The sequence below is a fragment of the Barbus barbus genome (assembly GCF_936440315.1).
Source record: "Barbus barbus genome assembly, chromosome: 19".
Classification (NCBI taxonomy): Eukaryota; Metazoa; Chordata; class Actinopteri; order Cypriniformes; family Cyprinidae; genus Barbus; species Barbus barbus.
This window is the reverse complement of record NC_136747.1, coordinates 10,794,548-10,819,297: the sequence shown is the minus strand read 5'-3', so window position 1 is coordinate 10,819,297 and position 24,750 is coordinate 10,794,548. Positions and strand designations below refer to the sequence as shown.

General features: G+C 35.8%; 1 protein-coding gene across 1 annotated transcript in view; it reads left to right on the top strand.

Moving 5' to 3' along the window:
* LOC306885138 (N-terminal EF-hand calcium-binding protein 1-like) overlaps positions 1-22,717 on the top strand; it is a 35,362-nt gene extending 12,645 nt beyond the window's left edge. The window contains exons 6-13 of the mRNA XM_079441490.1: positions 7,670-7,806; positions 14,431-14,552; positions 14,929-15,005; positions 17,768-17,821; positions 20,438-20,550; positions 21,788-21,865; positions 22,002-22,093; positions 22,211-22,717. Of these exons, the coding sequence (XP_079297616.1) occupies positions 7,670-7,806; positions 14,431-14,552; positions 14,929-15,005; positions 17,768-17,821; positions 20,438-20,550; positions 21,788-21,865; positions 22,002-22,093; positions 22,211-22,239 (702 nt within the window). The 3' untranslated portion in view covers positions 22,240-22,717. The remainder of the gene's footprint in view (positions 1-7,669; positions 7,807-14,430; positions 14,553-14,928; positions 15,006-17,767; positions 17,822-20,437; positions 20,551-21,787; positions 21,866-22,001; positions 22,094-22,210) is intronic.
* The last annotated feature ends 2,033 nt before the right edge of the window (positions 22,718-24,750 follow it).

The following is a 24,750-nucleotide window of genomic DNA, read 5'->3' as shown; positions in this document are numbered from 1 at the left end:
TTCATTACTTGAAATAAAATAAAAATGAACTGAAATAAATTTATATATAAAAACTTGAATTGAAAATAATATATATATATATATATATATATATATATATATATATATATATATATATATATATATATATATACACTGTAAAAAAAATCCGTAAAATGTACGGTAAAAAAACGGCAGCCGTGGTTGCCGGAATTCTACTGTAAAAAATACAGTAACAACGTTTTAGGTTTTACGGTTTTAACTTATATTTACAATTAAATATTGATATTAACATTAACTGATATAATGTTAATATACCAACCTACTGAAGTGCTGAAATCAGTTTTTACCTTTGATATACATCGACAACCACCAAATGCAGGCGGTGATGAGAAAGTCACATGATGAACCAAAGCCCATCACAAGCAACTTTTAAATAGTAACATTTATAGAAGGTGCACAGTGTCATTCACACAAACACTAAACACCATCATGGTGAGATACATTAAACTGAAATAATGCAATAAACATTAATTTAACAACATTAGATGTAATATACAACCCTAATAAACATAACTGATAAGAAAAAACTAAGAAGAAACATAGTTATTTCAAAATTTGAAATGCAATGCAGGGAAATTCTGGGAACGTCAGTTTACGGGTTTCCCTGTAAATTTTACAGGAACTTACCGTTAACTATTTAACAGGTTTTTACTGTAGCATTTTCACAGTTTTTCTATCTATCTATCTATCTATCTATCTATCTATCTATCTATCTATCTATCTATCTATCTATCTATCTATCTATCTATCTATCTATCTATCTATCTATCTATCTATCTATCTATCTATCTATCTGTCTGTCTGTCTGTCTGTCTGTCTGTCTGTCTGTCTGTCTGTCTGTCTGTCTGTCTGTCTGTCTGTCTGTCTGTCTGTCTGTCTATCTATCTATCTACTATTTAACAGGTTTTTACTGTAGCATTTTCACAGTTTTTCTATCTATCTATCTATCTATCTATCTATCTATCTATCTATCTATCTATCTATCTATCTATCTATCTATCTATCTATCTATCTATCTATCTATCTATCTATCTATCTGTCTGTCTGTCTGTCTGTCTGTCTGTCTGTCTGTCTGTCTGTCTGTCTGTCTGTCTGTCTGTCTGTCTGTCTGTCTGTCTGTCTATCTATCTATCTATCTACTATTTAACAGGTTTTTACTGTAGCATTTTCACAGTTTTTCTATCTATCTATCTATCTATCTATCTATCTATCTATCTATCTATCTATCTATCTATCTATCTATCTATCTATCTATCTATCTATCTATCTATCTATCTATCTGTCTGTCTGTCTGTCTGTCTGTCTGTCTGTCTGTCTGTCTGTCTGTCTGTCTGTCTGTCTGTCTGTCTGTCTGTCTATCTATCTATCTATCTACTATTTAACAGGTTTTTACTGTAGCATTTTCACAGTTTTTCTATCTATCTATCTATCTATCTATCTATCTATCTATCTATCTATCTATCTATCTATCTATCTATCTATCTATCTGTCTGTCTGTCTGTCTGTCTGTCTGTCTGTCTGTCTGTCTGTCTGTCTGTCTGTCTGTCTGTCTGTCTGTCTGTCTGTCTGTCTGTCTATCTATCTATCTATCTATCTATCTATCTATCTATCTATCAACTATTTAACAGGTTTTTACTGTAGCATTTTCACAGTTTTTCTATCTATCTATCTATCTATCTATCTATCTATCTATCTATCTATCTATCTATCTATCTATCTATCTATCTATCTATCTATCTATCTATCTATCTATCTATCTATCTATCTATCTATCTATCTATCTATCAACTATTTAACAGGTTTTTACTGTAGCATTTTCACAGTTTTTCTATCTATCTATCTATCTATCTATCTATCTATCTATCTATCTATCTATCTATCTATCTATCTATCTATCTATCTATCTATCTATCTATCTATCTATCTATCTATCTATCTATCTATCTATCTATCTATCTATCTATCTATCTATCTATCTATCTATCTATCTAATTTATAGGCTAATGAAACACAGTATTTCAGCATTTCACCACAAAAAAAAAAAAAAAAAAAAATTAAGAATCAACTTTCTTGCTTGCATGGTTTTTAGCACATAGTTTTAATATTACTATCCGTTTTAATATCATTTATACATTTATTAAATAATTTTTTGACACTTTGTTATTCTTCTAGTTATTTACCTGTAGCAGCCAATGAAATGAAAATCTCACACATTGACAGAAAATAGCTTACTTCTGCATATAAAAATAGGGTGGATAGTGATACACGGTGACAAATATATTTTAATCACTTTACAATGGTACTTTCTAAAAACTACACTACTTTTTTACACTAACTACTGTCACATACTGAAAAATGTATATAAAGTTAAAAGTGTCGATACTTTAGGGTTGTTACTCCCCAACTTCCCATTAAATGTTCATAGACAAAATTTTAACAGAGATCTTAAATGTTTAAGCTATGATTTGTGGACAATAATTAATATTTGTTAATACCTGATTGCCACAGTAATTAACTCCAATAAATGACTATAATGTGCCTGGTTATTGCACCACAATAATTATTATCTTTAAAACAGTTTGTGTGTTAGACACATGAATAACATATCAAAGAACACATATAAAAGAGATTTTAAGCCACTGCATCTCTCATGTAAAACATAGGATGATCTGCTCACAGATGCATTGATTGAGTTATTGGTTGCGGTCTTGCTCATATAGATGTGCAGTGTTGTTGGTGGTTATCAGCACTGACATTCTGGTCAGAACAGCGGCGTTTATCGTGCCGAGCGTCTGATGTCAGTAATATGCACAGTCCACACTGACCATCAGAGGAGTGCGCAGGTACGAGCTGCGTGCTTCAGTTCCCGCCGAGCCATTTAACCAAGACTGTCTGCTGCCTCGCACAGATAATGAATTAGCCAAGCGCTGTCTCCAGGCCCAGCAGACATGCCACTTAATGCATGTGAGCGTCTCTGAAATGGAGTCGTCGGCATGAAGGGCAGTGCTGTGTCATTTCATTATGCTGCTTGATTAGTGAGGCAGACAGAGGAAGCGAAACACGATTATTGAGTTCAATAGGACTTTTTTTGTGAAAGACTACTGGCATTTGCTTCTGTGTTTTATTGTAAGTCCTTAAACCTTCAGCATTACTGTGAGCAAAAGAGCAGTAAAAACAAATCCTCACACTGCGATGTGACCGTCTGCTGAAGATGATGAGAGAGAGGTGCAAATTGCGAATGATTGTTTTATCACTGCATGGTTTAAAGGTTTAGGTGCGCTAACAGGTGCTGTCTTTATTCAGACAGAATTTATTTTTTATTTTTACTGTTTTGCAATGTTCAAAGAGCATGAGGAATAACACAATACTCATTTAGAGGCAAGAGCCTAATTCCCAAAGAGCATCATTTGAATGCCTGTGTTTGCTAGGCATTGAAGCACAAAATAAATAAAAAAGGACAGTAATATTGTGAAATGTTATTACCATTAAAAATAAATGTGTTTATTTTAATATGTTTTAAAATGTAATTTATTCCTTTGATGCAAAGCTGAATTTTCAGCATCATTACTCCAGTCTTCAAGGTCACATGATCCTTGCCACTCAAGAAACATTTCTTATTATTATCAGTGTTGAAAAAAGTTGTGCTGCTTAATATATACACTCACCTAAGGATTATAAGGAACACCATACTAATACTGTGTTTGACCCCCTTTCGCCTTCAGAACTGCCTTAATTCTACGTGGCATTGATTCAACAAGGTGCTGAAAGCATTCTTTAGAAATGTTGGCCCATATTGATAGGATAGCATCTTGCAGTTGATGGAGATTTGTGGGATGGACATCCAGGGCACGAAGCTCCCGTTCCACCACATCCCAAAGATGCTCTATTGGGTTGAGATCTGGTGACTGTGGGGGCCATTTTAGTACAGTGAACTCATTGTCATGTTCAAGAAACCAATTTGAAATGATTCGAGCTTTGTGACATGGTGCATTATCCTGCTGGAAGTAGCCATCAGAGGATGGGTACATGGTGGTCATAAAGGGATGGACATGGTCAGAAACAATGCTCAGGTAGGCCATGGCATTTAAACGATGCCCAATTGGCACTAAGGGGCCTAAAGTGTGCCAAGAAAACATCCCCCACACAATTACACCACCACCACCAGCCTGCACAGTGGTAACAAGGCATGATGGATCCATGTTCTCATTCTGTTTACGCCAAATTCTGACTCTACCATCTGAATGTCTCAACAGAAATCGAGACTCATCAGACCAGGCAACATTTTTCCAGTCTTCAACCGTCCAATTTTGGTGAGCTCGTGCAAATTGTAGCCTCTTTTTCCAATTTGTAGTGGAGATGAGTGGTACCCGGTGGGGTCTTCTGCTGTTGTAGCCCATCCGCCTCAAGGTTGTGCGTGTTGTGGCTTCACAAATGCTTTGCTGCATACCTCGGTTGTAACGAGTGGTTATTTCAGTCAAAGTTGCTCTTCTATCAGCTTGAATCAGTCGGCCCATTCTCCTCTGACCTCTAGCATCAACAAGGCATTTTCGCCCACAGGACTGCCGCATACTGGATGTTTTTTCCTTTTCACACCATTCTTTGTAAACCCTAGAAATGGTTGTGCGTGAAAATCCCAGTAACTGCGCAGATTGTGAAATACTCAGACCGGCCCGTCTGGCACCAACAACCATGCCACGCTCAAATTGCTTAAATCACCTTTCTTTCCCATTCTGACATTCAGTTTGGAGTTCAGGAGATTGTCTTGACCAGGACCACACCCCTAAATGCATTGAAGCAACTGCCATGTGATTGGTTGATTAGATAATTGCATTAATGAGAAATTGAACAGGTGTTCCTAATAATCCTTTAGGTGAGTGTATATATTTTTTTGTGGACACTGTGATAAATTTTTTTTCAGGATTTAAAAAATAAATAAAAATAAAATTCAAAAGAACGGCATTTATTTGAAATGTAAATCATATCATTTGCAACACTGATGAATTTGCAATGAAACTGTTGTTTTAACACATTTCAAATTCTCTCTTTTGAGAAAATGGACCACAATTTTGCTAACACACACATTGAATATTTATCATTTATTTGCTTATTTATTCACATAAAGAAAAGGGCAAGGTCTTTTGTACCTGAACCAATTTCTTGTTTTAGTAGGAAATCTGTTCACAATGGAAAGAAAACTATGCCATATTTAGAGGGATAGTTCACCCAAAAATGAAAATTATGTCATTAATTATTCACCCTCATGTCATTCCAAACCCGTAAGACCTTCATTCATGTTCAGAACACAAATTAATATATTTTTGATGAAATCCTAGAGCTTTCTGACCCTCTATAGACAGCAACGCAACTACCACGTTCAAGGCCCAGAAAGGTAGTAAGGACATCGTTAAAATAGTCCATATGACATCAGTGGTTTAACCTTAATTTTATGAAGCTATGAGAATACTTTTTCTGCACATAGAAAACAAAAATAATGTAATAAGTTGGCAAATTATTCTAATCACACTCTGAAAAAAACAAGGTGTTAACAAAGATATTTTCTTTGATCTCTCTCTTCACACCACTTGGTAATGTGTATATCTCTATTGCATGAGCTCCATTAATCATGAGCAACAACAGACAGTGATGCTGTATGGCAACAAATAGCTTTGGGCAAACCAGCTGCTGTGATGAATGTGGTCTCTGCCCTCAGGACAGGACTCTAAAAACAGCAACCACACTTATGAACATCATACTGTGAGCTCTCATATCATCCAGCTAATATCTCTTGCCTTCAGGTGGAGCCATGACAGATTTATAGCTCAAATATTAACAATATTGTTTTAATATTGGTGATTTTATCTCCAAATAATGTTTTCATAAGAAGGACATCTTTGTAACATGATTCGCTTACCTTATAGTATCTCATGTAGTCAGTTTACAGGATCACACATCGGCTTCAAACTTGACGGCTTGTCATTAAAAACAATGGAATTTTATTTATTCATGTATTTATTGGTTGACTTATTTTAAGAAGGGCATTAAATATGTCTACGCAGAGCAAAGTTAATGTGCATGCATTGTCACAATAAGTATGATTATTCTGAAGAATTGAATTGTGATCTATGAGGTATCATTTGCATGCTGCAGACGCTTTGTTTTGATTGTCTGAATGTGTGTTTACATGATACGTGATTGGCTGCTGTGTGAAATATTGGCCTCAAGCACTGACACTGGAAGGACAGATTAGTGATGTTTGCTGCTTGTTAAACAACTTCAGGTTATGCAGGTCTTGGTTGCAGTGATTTATGCCAAGGTTATAGTAAAGGGCTGTGTGTTTAACCCATTTTGTAAATACACATGTGTTGGTGGATCTGTTGGATTTGTGACTGTCAACATCTTGAGCAAGTTCATTATAGACATGTCGTACAGCACCTGTTTCATAACTGGATGCTCAGAAGAATTATGTGTCCTGTTAGCTGAGGGATGTTCTCGGGTTTAATAATGGCTTTTCTTTCTGACAGAACACGTTTGCTTTGGCGTGCGACATAATTATAGAGGCGCCTGTTGATTCATAACGTTGAATAAGCGACGTACCTTGTGCAAATAACATTCCCATGCAGCCCTGCCTTTGAGACTGCGGATGTGAAACAAAATAAGATAAAGAGGCTGAATGAATGCCATGATGCATGAACTATTTCAGTCATGTACATGGATTGCAAGTATGTGGAAAAAACGCTTAGCGTGAGAGTGAATAGAGTGAAATGTTTAGGTTTAGGTAGTTGTATTAGCTTGGCTCAGATGCATCCATTTAGCTGCCTGGGTGCCAAAACCTACACTGAGCTTTTTGATTTTATCTATTATTATTTCTTTGGGACTGTCACTTTACATCCTGCCACTGTGAATGAATGTTACTTTTTTTTTACTGATGATAAGATTTATATAAAAATGATACAGCACTGTATATCCATTCAAATGTTGGGGTCAGTATGATTTTTTTGTTTCTTGTATTCTTCAAGGATGCATTAAATCGATCAAAAGTGAAAGTAAAGACATTAATAATGTTACAAAATATTTCCATTTCTAATAAATGCTGTACTTTAGAATTTTATATTCATCAAAGTATCCTGAAAAAAAAAAATTGTTTCCATGAAAATATTAAGCAATACAACTTTTTTCAACATTGATAGTAATAAATGAGCAGCCAATCAGCATATTAGAATACTGGAGTAAAAACTGGAGTAATGATGCTGAAAACTTGAGTTAATGTAATAGAAAATACTTATTTGAAATTGTAATAATTTTTCATAATATTACTGTTTTTACTGTTCTTTAATTAAATAATTGTAGCCTTGGTGAGCATAAGAGACTTCTTTCAAAAATATAAAAAAATCTTGCTGAATGAACGTTTTGAATGGTAGTGTATAATAATTATATTTATATTATATTATATTTATCCATATCACACACACAAACACACATATATAAAATGATATATAAATATAAATTATATAAATGTATAAAATGATCAAATACACATGAATAAAATTATAAAATAATCCTTCATTCATATTTTACTGCATATGAAAGGCCAGTGTATTTTAATGAAGCCTTTGTCTTTAATCTGCAGGACTTTCAGGAGGCTACGCATCTGGAGCAGTTTGTGACACGTTTCCTGTTGAAGGAGACCACCAGTCAGCTGCAGTCTCTCCAGAGCTCTCTGGAGTGTGCCATGGAGACCACAGCCGAGCAGACCCGGCAGGAGAGGCAAGCCACGCTTACATTTTTTTAAGCATACAGTTTCCACCGTACATGTGGAGTGAGCAAGAGATGAGTGCATTTTCAATTTATTGTCTTCAGAAGCTGAACATCAGGCTCTTTCAGGGGATGATATGTGACAGCAGAGCAGAATAAGTGCTGATATTATCATAACATTAAGAAATGTTTGACAAATCACATATTACAGTATTTAATTCAGATTTTAAATGCTGCTTGGGTGCTTTCATTATAGCTAGACTGTGACAGGATTAATGATGAAATATTAAAATAACACTGTTGGACATTGACATAAAGTATGCATTCTTCCAAATGTAATCATGCTTACTTCTAAATTTTAATAATTACATTTTTAAGTTGTTAAAAAAACCTCTTATGCTCACCAAGACTGCATTTATTTGATTGAAAATGCAGTAAAACCGTAATATTGTGAAATGTTATTACAATTAAAAATAACTGTTTTATATTTAAATATATTTTTAAAATGTAATTTCCTCCTGTGATGTAAAGCTGAATTTTCAGAATCATTATCCAGTCTTCAGTGCCACATGATCCTTCAGAAATCATTCATAAATGCTAATTTCAAGAACATTTATTATTATTATTATTATTAATGCTGGAACCAGGATACACTACTATTCAAATGTCCAGGGTATATTTTTTCAAGAATAGAAATACATACTTTAATTCAGCAAAGACTAACAAATATTTTCAACATTGATAATAATGAGAGCCATTATTAATAATTTAATACCAATAATAATTTAGCAGCAAATTAGCTAATTATAGACACTATTTAGGGGGGCTCTAGCCTATCCTGTGTTTAATTTCAGCTCTATTAAAATTTGTTATTTTATCATTTTAATACTTAATACAGTTTGAGGATATGTAAATCTGAAACCTATCCTACTTTTATAAAACTTAACCAAACAGTTGCTGGTAGCCATTGACTTTCATTATTATTATTATTTTTCACACTATGGAAGTAAATGACTACCAGTAACTGTTTGATTACCAACATTCTTCAATATATATATTAATGTTCATCAGAATAAAATTCATACAGGTTTGTAACATTGTAAGGGTGAGTGATTGAAGACAAGTGTTTTCAGTTTTGAGTGAACTATCCCTTTAATTTTGTTACATAAAGTTTTATCTTCCCTCTTTTCAGAGACGGACTCTGTCATGGTATTTATTTATTTATTTATTTATAGGACTGTCATAAAATATAGTTAACATAAAATATAGGTTATGATGAATCTACAATAAATTCCCATTTGTTAACATTAGTTAAAAATATTGGATAACGTGAATGAAAATAGACCAATACTTTATTGCATTTATTAATCCTATAGTATTATTTTTATGTGTTAGCATTTGCACTGTAAACTAACATGAAAAAATAACAATTTTATTTTACTAATTTATTTGACTTTATTTTATTAATTAACATTTGCAAAGTTTAGAAAAATGCAGAATCGTTAATGTTAGCTAATGTGTTAATTAATGTTAACAAGCGAGACCTTATTGAAAAGTGTTACCAAAATATGTTTAACTTCGTAATTTTACATACTTTACCAAATTTAATGTACTTGTTTAATGCTAAATAATCAGATTAATTCATGTGTAATCAATTAAGAGATTAATCATGATTTTATAGTACAAATTTAGTACAAACACGTTTGAAATGATTTCACACTGGAAACATGTCGTTAAATTTCAGTGGCATTGGCTTTGGCTCGATCTCTCCATCTCTCAGTCCTCTCAAGTCATTTTCAGTCAGCCTATCACGGATCTTGATGTTGCAAGTACCAAGTCTGCAGCCTCACTCACAATCCCATGAGCACACTCAAAATATCTCCACTCCTGCCATGCCAAGTACATGTACTTACTATACATTTAGGTTTAGGATTAGGGTTTAGCTTAGGGTTACTTGCATGTAACTATGCAAAATTATGCCTTAATAAAGTGTTACCAGGCACATTTAGTTACATTTAATTGCATGTTTTTTGAAATTAAGTTAAAATGTAATTTATAAAAAATGAAATTTTGATATAGAGTGCTCTTTTTAAGCTTTTTTTATCTAAATATATCTTTATATGCCATTTCATAATTATTTCTATTGTTATTGAAATATGGTTCACGTGTACTGACGAAGGAACTGACAAGCATTTATGGTAAACTAAAATATACTTTAATGTCATTTCTATTGAAACCATGTCATTTATTTAAATATATTTGTAATTACACATTTGAATATATTTAAAATATTAATTTTTAATGTTGACATTGAATAACATGCAATTTGCAATTATAATCTAGTACTTTACTGTACTTTAGAATGTTTGAATAAGTGTCATTTTTAAAGGGATAGTTAAAATTTTGTCATTAATTACACACCTTATGTAGTTCCAAACTTGTAAGACCTCTGTTCACCTTCGAAACACAAATTAAAATATTTTCTTTGCACACAAAAAGTATTTTCATTGCTTCATAAAATTACAGTTGAAGCCCTGATGTCACATGGACTATTTTACCGATGTCCTTGCTACGTTTCTGGATCTTGATCTTGGTAGTGCCCTTGCTGTCTATGGAGCGCTCGGATTTTATAAAAAACATCTTCATTTGTGTTCTGAAGTTGAACAGAGGTCTTACAGGTTTGGAACGACATGAGGGTAATTAATTACAGAATTTTCTGTCACTTTTATTTTGACATTATTACAAAGTGTACTTTTTGTCTTTTATCTGTTAAGATACATTCATTAAAGTATTTGCGAAAACATGAAAGTGTACTTAAGTGTACACTTAAGAGGTCTTTTATTTCATTAAGATTTTATAACATGCAATTACAGTTTAAAAAATACACTTTTAATATTTAAAGTACACTACAAATGCACATTCAATACAATTAAGCACACTTTTCACAAGTGAATAGCAGTCTATGTTTAACATTTAATTTTCCTCTTATATTCCATGTAATAATAAAATACAGGGTTTGGAACAACATGAGGATGATAAGTGATGACAGAATTTCCATTTTTGAGTGAACCATCCCTTTAAGGAGCGTTTACATCCTTTTTTGAAGCACAGAGCAAACCTGTGCATGTCTTCACATGGCTACACACGCGTAACCTCTTATATCACCATGCTTTTGTGTCACAGATGACAGTGTGGAGATTCATAACATTAGTGTTTTTTTAAAAAGCGTATACACATTTTGAGCCTAAAGGTTTTGAGATGGCGAGGCCTGGCGTTATACGGCCAGCTCATTGTGTGCTGGTCAGAGTGGATTGATTCCCACTGCGCTAGATGTGTAGAAAGTGGCTGGTGGCCAGAACAAATTGAAATAGCGTGGTCCATTCTCTATTCCGTCTGAAGCGTCGAGTCAGGCTCTCTGAGGAGCAACACCACACACAGGGATGAAACAGGGGAGATGAGCTCAAATCTGAATCCCGAGCTCACAGGAGCACTCACGCCATTCACAGCACCGCTTTCATCTATGCGTGCGAAGCAGACCATTACCAGCTATTAGGAAGAAGCACTGCTGCTGATATACCTCCATTTTTATTTTTCTCACTGTGTCATTTCCATATAATTTCCTGTATAATAAGAGGCTGGTCTCTGGAGAGCAGTTCGTTGCGTTTGTCAGTTCAGATCCATGGGTTCCTGCAGGTGTGTGGATGTGATTCCAGCTGAGTTTTAATCACCTGTGTGGTTCTGCTGATTTCAGTGTGCTGATGCAGTTGTGAGCAATTTTTAACCACGGAGGGTAAGCTTCCCTCAGGATGTGCGTTGTGCAACAGTGTCTTTAGGGATAATGAGCAACCAACCGAGCCTTAATTTTGACACCTGCCTGCCTACATTTATTTCATTGTCTCAAGAGTTCAAATAGATGCAGCATTCCTCTGCTGCTCGAGAACAGCTGAACAATAGATATAATTAGATTGCACATAATCATTTTCACTCCCACTACTGAATAGTAAAATGGTATTTGGTTCATAACATATCATCTTTTTAAATGTTTGACGGTACACGATTGCTTCCTCATAAAAGTAAGAAGTTGTACTGTACAATCAGGTTGTCATTAGGCAACCTTATTAAATCTCATCAGGTTCAGTAATTTAACTTTAATTGCAAATAGAAGGTTATAGGCAGTAATTGAATGCCTTATTTTGAAAATGTGGTGTTATGTTCATAGGAGCCTGATAAAAATGCTCATTTAAAATAACAATCCCACATTAGAGGTTTTTGCATCTGAAGCATTCATTCATTCATTAAATAAATATATTGATAAATATTATGAAATATAAATAATATATTATTTAAAATATGAATATTTTACTTGTAGATTCATATTTAAATATATTATTATTAAATATAAATAATAAACATTTAAAAATATTAATACATTACTTGTAGATTAGTTTAAAGTTTCTGCAAAGAAAACCAATTTATAATATTACAATATTAATCTATTATTAATAATCTGCAGTGTTTTCTTGCTTTAACTAGGCACCCCATTTGCTGCGTAAAAGGTTATTCTTACCATCAAATTAGTACTGAAGTCAATTTATGTTTGCAAGAGGTCACAAAATGCTGCAATTGCAGAGCTAAGGGCGTAATTTGTGTTGGAATGAGACCGTAGATGTATACGAGAGATGTGAAAGTGGCAATGGACAAGTTTCTATGGATAATTATGAAATGTACACTTTATTGTTATACTAAACCATTTGTATAATGCTCCATGTCATGATTGACCAATAAGAATCAAGTTGTCCAGAGAGCTGTGTAATAAAGAACAAACATTAAACCACCACCATCACTCTCTTATATCCAAAATTAAAATGACTATTATTACAAAAAAAAAAAAAAGCCTTCCCTGTTCTGGAAGAGTCTGACAACATGTAAGAAGCCCGCTGACATATTTTGTACATTTTAATTGGTAGCATGAGGAGCAGGGCAGAAAGGTCTTGTGCAATCAACAAAAGGCATCAGTGTAGTCGTGATGTTTAAGAACTGTGTTTTGATGCTGGATGAAAATGTTGAAGCATCATTAGCATGTGAATAGACTGTGTTTCTGTTAATGCAATTCAATTAGATGCAGTGTATGAATGATATTAGCATAGGCATTTCAGCTTTTCCTGCAATGAATAGCCCTATAATGTACTCACTTGATTCTCTTTTTTACAGAAAGACTACGAATCTGACTGTTGTTCTTCTAAATCATTTTTGATTGAGGCCTTATTACAGCCCAACTTTTCAATAAGACAGGATACTTGAGTGTGCAGTTATTTGTTTTGTTCTTCTAACTTAGCTATACATTGACCTCATTCTTATGCTATGGATAAAGTACATTTACATTTAGTCATTTTGCAGATGCTTTTATCCAAAGCAATTTACAATTGGGGAATACATAAAGCGATTCATAATAAAGAGGTAAACAGACACAGGAAGTGCTCATAATACCAAGTTTCAGGCATTGTTCCAAACAAGTACAGGCTAGAAAGGGAAGGAATAAATATAGAGAAAGACAAAGGTTTTTTTTTTTTTTAATTTAGGGTGAAGTTATATAGTGTTGTAAGAGATGAGTTTGAAAATTTCCAGCGTATCAGCATTCCGGATTGGGGTAGAAAGATCGTTCCACCAGCCAGCAACAGTGAATGAAAATGTACTGGAAAGTGATTTTGTGCCTCTCTTTTTGTGACAGTACCACGAGGCGTCGCTCACTAGCGGATCTCAGATTTCTGGAGGTGATGTAGATTCGTAATAGTGAGTGGAAGTAGGCGGGTGCTGAGCCTGTGGTTGGTCTATATGCAAGCATCAATGTCTTGAACTTGATCCGAGCAGCAACCGGTAGCCAGTGCAAGGAGATAAAGAGTGGTGTAACATGGGCTCTTTTGGTTCTCATTGAAGACCAGTCGTGCCTTAATTTTTCTTTCCTTGAGTACGTTTTTGCATTCTTCAAGAAACCAAATCTATTTTGGATCCCATATAATACTATATTTCTTGTCAAATCTGACTGACTCAGTCACTATTGAGTCCATTCGTTCTTCTAACAATTATCTGAACTCACTCTCTGTTCAGGAAGAAGTAGCTACACTCTTAAAATAAAAGGGTGTTTTTGCAGGAATGCCATAGAAAAAACTATTTTGGTTCCCCAAAAAATCCTTTTAGTGATTACTTCTTTAAAAGAACCATTTTTTCTTAGTGTGAAGTACATTTGAGAGTCTAAAGAACACTTTGCAAAGAGAACGTTCCAGATAAGTTTGTTCCAGCTGGTAAACACCTTTGAAATACCATTGGTCCATGGCGATTACAGAAACCTTTTCAGGTTAATTTCTTTTGTTCAGTCCGTCAAGGTCAGTAAAGTAAAAACAAGAACACAAGAAGAGAGCTGCTTTACAGTATTTCTCACTGAAAGCGGCGCTGGTACTGTTTTTCATGTTTAATACTGTAAAGCTGCTTGCTTTAAACCAATCTATTGTATAAAGCGCTGCTATATAAATTATATTCTATATAATCAGAAGCTAATAATTAGATGAGCATATGTGAAAAATATTACTCTCATTCTTGAGCATCTGCATTGTGTGTTTGTGTGTGCCGTCTCGATCACAGACAGGGGCCTGTGAAGCCAGAGGTTCTGCCCATTCAGTGGTCAGGAAGGAGATCTAATCGAAGACTTCAAAGGAATAGCAGCTTGTCTCCGAACAACCCACTTCTGAATCTTGTCAATTCAGGTGATTATTCTGAGCCTCAATGCTCTGGAGGAAGAAAAGGGCACATACGCAGATCTGGAAAGAAGTTTAGGTAGGAGGGATTGTGAGGAATGACTATGAGACAGACTCTAGAGAAAGAAGGGGGCAGTGAAGGTGACAATGTTAGGTGAAACGCATCTTTGCTTGTGCTCATTGCTGAGAGAAAACATGATGAGATTATCAAATTAATAAACAATCCTTTACAGAGCATGTCATAAAACATGCTGCCAAAATAATACTCCCAATACAATTCGATTCCAGTTCAATTACATTCAGCTAGAGCAAGTGCCTTCTAGAGCCATATGGCAAGTGAACAAGAGAGAGCTGCATTTGTGTGCTGAAATGTGTGTTTCTGCAGGTCTGTATGAAGAGGACAATCAATGGATCACTCAGATCAACAGACTGCAAAAGCTGATCGACCGTCTCGAGAAAAAGGCAACAGGCTACACAAATGATTTCTCTTTCTCATTATAAAGCTTTCTCTCTGTCTGTCATAACTCTCTCATCTAACTTAAAATTCATTTGAGGGTAAATGTCATGAATCTGTCAAGAACATATCTCAGTCATATCGTCGTTTTATAAGATATACAGTTATATTCTGCTTAAAAAATTAAGGCTATTTTTAAAACTATGAGATGTATCTCAAAAATAAAACTTGATCGTATTTATTCTACTTTCTTTCATTTATGCTGACTTAAAAAATTAGGTAACACCTGATTTTAAGGTGTCCTTGTTTCACTTTAAATGTATTTACTATTATAATAACTATAAATTATTCATAATTACCCTAATGGTCCATACCTTGGCATGGTGGGGGAGCTTGCGTATCTCAGTGACCCGGAGAGCTATGCCAGCTGGCGCCTATGCTCCTGGTAGGGTCACCCATGCTGGACAGGTCAAAGGATCGAGGTCAGACCAAATTGGACCACCTCTCCTGGAGGCTAAAGAGATTGACGTAGGGCTAACAACCCTATCCTTAAAAAAAATCTTGATACAGAAACGTTGACAACAATTCATCATGCTCCGCTCCTGGAAGAGAAAGTGCTGCTTTATTCAGGACACGAAGAAGACAGTGCTGCACATACAGAAGGTGTGGCACTTATGCTGTCCAGAGAGGCACAGAGGGCGTTGATTGGCTGGGAAGCCCATGGACCAAGGATGATGACTGCCTCATTCAAAACCTTAAAGAAAAACATCAAGCTTAACATCATCCAGTGCTACGCACCAACAAATGATAGCAGCGAGGACACAAAAGATCATTTCTATGGTAGAATTCAAGTGGTATTGGACAAAAGGAAAGTCAAAGATGTGAATATCCCGATGGGGGACTTTAATGCCAAAATAGGAGCAGATAACACAGGCTATGAGGAAGTGATGGGCTCACAGACGCTTGGCGAAATGAACGAAAATGGAGAGAAGTTTGCTCAAGTTGACAGATAAGTTCCAATGATGTATGATGAGGAAACAGACCTCCACACCATGTGGAAAGGAGTGAAAAATGCCCTAACCATAACCTGCCAGGAAGTAGTAGGACTAAAGAAGCCCCAACAGAAAGACTGGATGACAGCAGGTACCATGCACAAGATAAAAGTGAGAAAACAGAAGAAAGAAGCCCTCAACATTAGCCGCACAAGAGCAACAAAGGTAGCAGCACAAGCAAAATATACAAAAGCTCACAAAGAGGTAAAGAGAAGTGTGAGGACCGACAAACAGAGATATATTGACAACCTAGCAGAGGTTGCAGAGCATGCGGCAGCAACAGGCAACATGAAACAACTATACGACACTACCAGGAAACTAAATACAGTAGACAACAACGGATATCCAGGCAGCTGATGTTGACCTACCGATAGACTGCAGTAAACCAACCAGGGATGAAATCAGGAGGGCCATATTTTGAACAAAGAGTGCTAAAGCTGCGGGCCCCGATGACATCCCGGCAGAAGCACTGAAGGCAGACACTGAAACTACTGTTGAGATGCTGTTCCCTCTATTTGAAAAGATATGGGAGGAGGAGGACATACCAGCAGATAGGAAAGAGGGCTACCTCATTAAAATCCCAAAGAAGGGTGACTTGAGCAATTGTACAAACTACAGAGGAATCACATTACTATCAGTCCCAGGCAAAATCTTCAACAGGGTAATTTTAGACAGAATGAAAGATGCTGTGGACCATCGGTTGAGAGACGAAAAAGCAGGATTCCGAAAAGAAAGATCATGCACCGACCAGATCACAACATTGCGTATCATTTTAGAACAGTCTAAAGAATGGAATTCGCCCCTGTACATAAACTTTGTTGACTATGAGAAGGCGTTCGATAGTGTCCACCGAAAAAAGTCTCTGGCAGCTACTTTGGCACTACGGGATACCAATCAAACTAACGAGTCTGATCAAGAACTCCTACGAAGGAATGACCTGCAGAGGACAAAACAGAGCGATTTATTGCAGATGACAAAACAGCTTCCTGTACAACAAGAAATTAGGAAGAGAAAGTGGAGATGGATAGGGTACACCTTGCGAAAACCAAGTACAAACATCACCAGACAGGCCCTGACGTGGAATCCACAAGGCAAAAGAAAAAGGGGGAGACCTAAAAACACCTGGAGAAGAGACTTGGAGGCAGACACCAAAGAGATGGGGCACACCTGGAAAGAGCTGGAGAAAATTGCCCTGGACCACGGACACTGGAGAAAAGTTGTCGATGGCCTATGCTCCGAGAAGGGGGAAAAGGCTTAAGAAGAACCCTAATCCTTACCCTAACCATATAATAAGGACATGTACTTAATTAATATTACTCAGTACTTAAATGCATAATTATACAGTAATAAGGACACTTTAGAATAAAGTGTAACCAAAAACTGCATTACAGTAATGAGAATCTAATTAAAATCACTACTGAGAATAATGGAAGTTGCAAAAAAAAAAAAAAATTATAAAATAAATAAGTGAATAAATAAATACATTTAAAATATAAAAAAATTAAAAAATGCATTACTGTCATGACAATGAGATTAATTAATTTGATAAGAATTATATTTCTTGCATTACGGTAATATGAATTTTTAGGTAAAATATACTTCATAGTCATAGGTTGAATTTTTTAATGCAAAATATAATTTCTTATATTTTATTTAGATTTTTGTTGTCATGAGATTCAAACAGAGATGTGGTAAAACTGGTTGTGTTTCTTTCATAGGAACTGCGTTTGGAGCCGGTGGAAGAAGAGGTGTTGGAAAGCTCCACCAAACCAGTAAGTCATTTATGGTCACCCTGTATGTCACCGTATTTTCAGAAAATCATTCACAGAGACAGGATTGAGAAACTAGTTCCAAGTTATTCTTTTAGATTTCCTTTTTTTCCTCCGTCTATCACTCTTCCTCTCTCATTTGGCTCTGCATCTTTTGCACAGTACTTTGAGAGAGCTTTTCTCTCAGGCTCACAAGATGCTGTTGACAGACTTTAAATAGGCGGTTTGCGTGTCTGTGACTGTGCTTGTGAACGACAGGGAGAAGAGTGGTACCCAGACCCCTGCGGAGACTGGCTGTAAACACAGTTATGCGTGACTGCCGACAGAGACATCATATTGGACATGCTGAAGCATAAAATTACACACAAATGAGTAGTTTCTTTTTCAAATAAGACTCCCATTCCATTTCACAAGGCTTTTTTGCAAATGTTCTTTACACAAACAAATGTGTGATCTAGCAGTTGGCTTATTATGAGCCATATTTCAAGTCTGATTTATTGCATTTGTGTGTATCACATTCTCCTACATTCAAATGAAGAAGCATTTATCCCTCCATGGGCTATGAAACTCTATTTCATGGCTGAAGTTAAATAGTCTCTCATCAATTTATCATTTGTCGGTTATCTAAACAGACCGTGACATTCACTAGCACAAACTTTATGCATGGAATAACAATTTCAGCATTGCTAATGCATCTGTATCATTTCATCGCTTTGTTTGCGTTCATTTAGCATTCAAATCTTACTTCAGCTGGGATTTATGACTGATTATGTTCAAAGCTTGATTTAAGGATACTTATAAAGCACAGTCTTTCTACTTGACATTACATTCATTTGTAGCAGATAAATATGGAAATTTAATAGTTTGGGACGCATAGCGCAAAAACAGCATTGAAACAAAATGCAGTTTCCTCTGTGTGTATTTGTAGAGAGAGTTAGTTTGTGAAAGATGGGAAATGGCAACAGCATAGTGCCTGTGGAGAGGTCACCATGTCCCGCAAGGTAAAAACTCTCAGTTTCTGTTCTCTTCAGCTCCTATTCACCTGTCAACAGCCTGTTTTATAAAAAGTAGCTATTATGACATGCGTCTTCATGGCTTTACCTGATGCTTGAGACCTGAGGGGTTTCTCTTTATTCTCACAGCGATCTGAGTCACAGCACCATGGGTGGGAATTTTATGTTTTAGTCATGTTTTAATCCGACCCCATCCAGCCCTGTTGGATTCAGTGTTCTGTAGTGTTGATCTGACATCTCTTAACTATGACTCAAAAAGCCCTGTCTAATTAATAAATAAAATAAATAAAATATTATTACACACATACATACACACACATTTGAGGTCTGTACATTTTCTTTCATCTTAAAGAAATTAATTAATTAATTAATTCAAAAGTTATTCAAATGAATGCTGTTCTTTTGAACTGTATATAAATCCTGGAAAATGACAAATATAATAAACAGCCCCTGACTGTTTTCAACACTGACAAAAAGAAATGTTTCTTGAGCATCAAATAAGCAAAATAGAATGATTAGACTGGAGTAATAATGCTGAAAACTCAGCTTTACCATCACAGAAATAAACTACATTTTACAATATATTTAAATAGAAAACAGAATTAACAAAATCTTACAGACCTTACCAATATTTGTTAATAATTTTTTACAGTGCCTCTCAACCCTTTCACCTTGTCTTTTTGGTCCAGACTCAGTTTCAGTTTGTAGATACTTTGCAAATGATCTCTATCTTTTATAGGGAATATTTCAAAAAATGATCAGACATGTTGTCAGAACAAGAGCTTTAAAGGGATAGTTCACCCAAAAATGGAAATTCTGTCATTGATTACTCACCGTCATGTCATTCCAAACCCATAACACCTTCGTTCATCTTCGGAACGAAGATATTTTTGATGAAATCTGAGAGCTTTCTGACCCTCTATAGACTGCAACTGACACATTCAAGGCCCAAAAAGATAGTCAGGATATTGTTAAAATAGTCCATGTAACATCAGTGGTTCAACCTTAATTTTATGAAGCTAGGAGAATACTTTTTGTGCACAAAGAAAACAAAAATAACAAATTTATTCAATAATTTCTTCTTTTCCATGCCAGAATTTGACGCACGCTCACGAAAGTAACACGAAATGTGACAGAAATGATTGAATAAATTAGTTATTTTTGTTTTCTTTGTGCACAAAAAGTATTCTCATAGCTTCATAAAATTAAGGTTGAACCACTGATGTCACATGGACTATTTTAACAATGTCCTTACTACCTTTCTGGGCTTTGCATGTTTAAATTTACATTCATTCATTTAGCTGACGCTTTTATCCAAAGCGACTTACAATTGCTATATATGTCAGAGGTCGCACGCCTCTGGAGCAACTAAGGGTTAAGTGTCTTGCTCAGGGACACATTGGTGTCTCACAGTGGATTCGAACCCGGGTCTCTCACACCAAAGGCATGTGTCTTATCCACTGCGCCATCACCACGACATTAGAGTACTTAAAGTATACTTCAAAAGAAAAACTGATCCAGGAACAGTTTTGCACACTTTCATAAATAACCCATGATTGAAATCCTATTTTCTGACTGCTGCTCTCTTCTGTGACCTCCCTCCCAGCACATCCTGATCGTTCAGAGGCAGCTCTCAGTGCTGGAGGAGGAAGTGGAGGAGTTTCGTCTGGCTCTCCGGCAGTACATCGACTGCGCCAGTGCCCAGACCGGCTGCCTGCAGTGAGTTCACACCGCCACGGCATCTGGGTGACTGTCTGGTGCATTTGCATACAGCTTTGTTTGTGAGGGGTCAGTCTAGGCCAGTCCTCCAAGCGATCAGCATTCAATGTTTGAATTCGATGAATTAGATGTTTCATTTCACAGTTGGAGGCTGTTGTTTACTGCATGAGTGGAGTCTAAGAAATACCTGAAATGATTACTGTTAGAATCCAATTAAATGAAGAAATATTTAAGATAAGACATCCAGTCGTTCACGTGGCAGAGCCTGTGTAACGTCAGCAAGCTTACAGCGGTCCGTGAATGAATTGCATCATGCTGTGAGCATGTGGCCGTGTGTTTACGAGCCCTCAGTCCAGGTTTGACTTTTAACTCAGACATCACAAAAATGTCAGTGATCACATTAAGTAGCAGTTGATTTCTCTGGAACATTTCCTAATAAAGGTAGACCATTTGTTTGGTTTAATTATGAGCTTTTCACTAATTGGCTAATTAACAGTAGGAATGACTTGGATGAAGAATTCTGTAATATTGACTTGCTTCAAGCTCTTCAGCTCAAATGACTCACTGTCAACCTTTTACACCAGAACATTGAAGGATCTGATGGCTTACCAATATTCCCGTTATTTGTTAATGAAAGGAATGGTTCACCCAAAAATGATATTGCTGACATCGTTTACTACTGACATTTTTTTCTTTTCGTGGGATGTGGACTATGGCTTAAAACAAATTACAAAAATGAAGTATCATAACACTTGTGACAAACAAGTGTCCTTAATTGTATTAAATGTACACTTGTTGTATTTCAAATCTTACAAATAAAAAAAAGTACTTGCAGATGATATATTAAAATAAAAGCCATTAAAGTGTACTTAGTGAGCTCACTTTGTAATAATGCAAATTGAAGTTTAAAAGTACATTTTAAATGACTTTAAATCATGTTTTATTCATCTTTTATCGTGCTTTAAGTGTGCTTATTTTTGTGTTGATGACATACCAAGAATGTAAAAACTCGAATGTATGTTAAATTTAACATGTAGTGTATTAATCAATGCTACATTTAACTTGCAACTTCATGTGTAATTTAGAAATTACATAAAGTATATTTTATTTTGTTATAAATGCATGTTTATTTAGTATATTTGACACTTTCAAAGACAATAGAAGTAACTATGAAATTACATACAACTTTATGGAGTCATTTTAAGCAAACCAGTTTGATATTAATCTCTCTCGGCAGTGTTGCAGTTCAGCGGCTTGCCAACGAATCCCGCTTCATACTGTATGAGTTCTGGGAGCAAAGCAACGTGTGGAAGAAGTAAGTCACTCCCACATTTTCACTCTTTCAAACCACTTCTCACAAGCTTCCATAGTAATACAGTCCCAAAGATTCCTTATTTCAATCAAGGAAATCCAATAACTGGATAAAAAGCCTATTTGTTTTCTATTTATAGTCATCTGCAGACCAATTACAGCAAAACCTTCCAGAGAGGCAATGTGGATTTCTTAGAGACGCCAGAGATTATGACGACTATGCTGGTTCCAGGTAAACTACAGTACAGAAACTCTTTGAAAATAAAATGTATTTTAATTTTGTTACGCAATGTATATTTATTTGCTGTATTAATAATATATCTGTTTATTCATTTGTTTCTTTCCACAGCATCATGGTGGGTCCTTAACAATAACTAGAATCTGTCGACTCCCGTTAGAAGACAGCAGACATTACGAGGACCACACGAGGCTGGACACATTGTTTTCATATTTGCTGTATTGTCATAGTGACTAGCACTTTCTTTCAGTGTCGTTACATTCTTAGCTCTATAGGAGTAGTGTAAACTGTAGAGGATGTCAAATAAAGCAATGAGAGCTTTGTTCTCCAGTGATAGCACTCCAATCCCATCAGAGATGAGTAAAATATGTGTTCATCTGTGCCGTGACAGTACAGTGTTGAGTGCTGTCAGTCTGTCTGTAGCACAGGTCTGCGTCTTCTCACGTAGCAGCACTTGACATGACCATTTCTTTGAGAAGATATACTTCTGTTCTTGTATTTTATGTAGTGTGTCAGCTCAGAATTAACATATGAAATTAATGTGACCAACCACAATTTTCGTCTTGAGTTTTGCCAAGTGGAGGTAGTATCAGGTGGTTAATAAAGATTCTAAGTGGATGTACTGGCTTATTTTCATCGAATCTCTCTTGGGATTTTTTTTTTACATTAAATCATATGGAGTTTGGAGATGGTGACAGCATATGAAAGCCCTTGGTGCACTAAGAGAAAGGACTGATTGTGCCAGAATATTTCCCAGAGCTAGATGACTCATTGAGTGCCATGTCCATCGCTCAAAAATCAACACTGCCATCCAGTGGATGGAAAGAAAGACATAAATATTTTGGCATACATTAACTAGTTTTCTGAAAATATACAGTGTGGTCCAATAATATGGATACCACAATTTTAGCCTTTTTCTTTTTCATTTCTTTAAATTTATAGTCAACATAATGTGAGTTGAAAATTTTATATGTGGAGACCCAACTAATTTCTGCAGTTCTCCAGCTGTGATTCTTGGAGGTTTTTCGGCATCTCGAACTATCCTCCTGACAGTGTGTTGGGACAAGATAGACACACGTCCTCTTACAGGTTGATTCATAAAACTTTGTTGATTGGAATTTCTTAATTATTGTCCTGATAGTGGAAATTTTTGCTGTTTTCTTATAGCCACTTCTCATTTTGTGAAGTTCAACAACCGTTTGCTGCACATCACAGCTATGTTCTTTGGTCTTACACCAGGGATCCTAAAATCTTGCCCTGAAGGGCCAATGCGCTGCAGAGTTTAGCTCCATCCCTGATCAAACTCACCTACCTGTGATTTTCTAATGATTCTGAAGACAGCGATTGGCAGCTCAGTTGTGTTTGATTAGGGTTAGAGCTAAACTCTGCAGGAAAGTGGATCTCGTGGGCCAGATCTGAGGATTCCTCTTACACCCATTGTGATGAATGACTAAGGGAGCTTGGCCTATGCATTACCTCTAATTTATACCCCTGTGAAACAGGAGGTCATGGTTCAACAATTTCAAAGCACACATACTCATAACTGTATATACAGTCAATCCAAAAATTATTCAGACACCAGATATAATATTTGATAATTTTTTACTAGTGGTTGCAGGACACTATAGTTCATTTATGTAAGTGAGCATAGCAAAATAAAGTAAACTGTGACATATTATACCCAAAAATTCTTCATAGAGTGGACTACCACTAAAACTGATAATAATTTGGGACCAAACATTATTCAGACACTTTGAACTGTCCATGTTTTGCTTAAGTGTTTTTTTCTTTAATTGCTAATGCAACCTTTTTACACCACAGACTGAGCAAAATTAAGCATTGCTGGTAATTGCTTGACCTAAATTGGTATTATATAATTGTGTACTTAAAGGGTCAGTTCACCCAAAAATGAAAATTCTGTCATCATTTACTCACCCTCAAGTAGTTCCAAACCTGTATGAATGCTTTTGTTCTGCTGAACACAAAGGAAGATATTCTGAAGAATGTGGGAAACAGAGCAGTTCTGGGGCACCATTGACTTCCATAGTATTTTTTTTTCCTACTATGGAAGTCAATGGTGCCCCAAAACAGCCTGGTTACAAACTTTCTTCAGAATATCTTCCTTTGTGTTCAGCAGAACAAAGAAATTCATACAGGTTTGGAACTACTTGAGGGTGAGTAAATGATGACAGTATTTTCATTTTTGGGTGAACTATCCCTTTTAAATTCATTACATACCTTTCTATCAAAGTTATCTGACATTATCAAGATGAATTTGTTCTGACACAGTTTAACTCTGATTGCTTGTCATATTTTATTACCATTTTCTAAACTATAGCAAATAAACTGTGATAATGTGAGAAATGTCGAAGGTCTCTTGGTTTGACAGTATACTCATATACAGCCATTACAAAAAAATTCAAATGTTCACTGATGCTCCAGAAGGAAACAAGTTGCATTAAGGGTGAAAAATTTTGAACAGGATTGTTGTTGAACACGACGGGGAAGTCGTGGCCTAATGGTTAGAGAGTCGGACTTGTAATGCAAAGGTTGCGGGTTCGAGTCCCCGGCCGGCAGGAATTGTAGGTGGGGGGAGTGAATGTCCAGCGCTCTCTCCACCCTCAATACCACGACTGAGGTGCCTTTGAGCA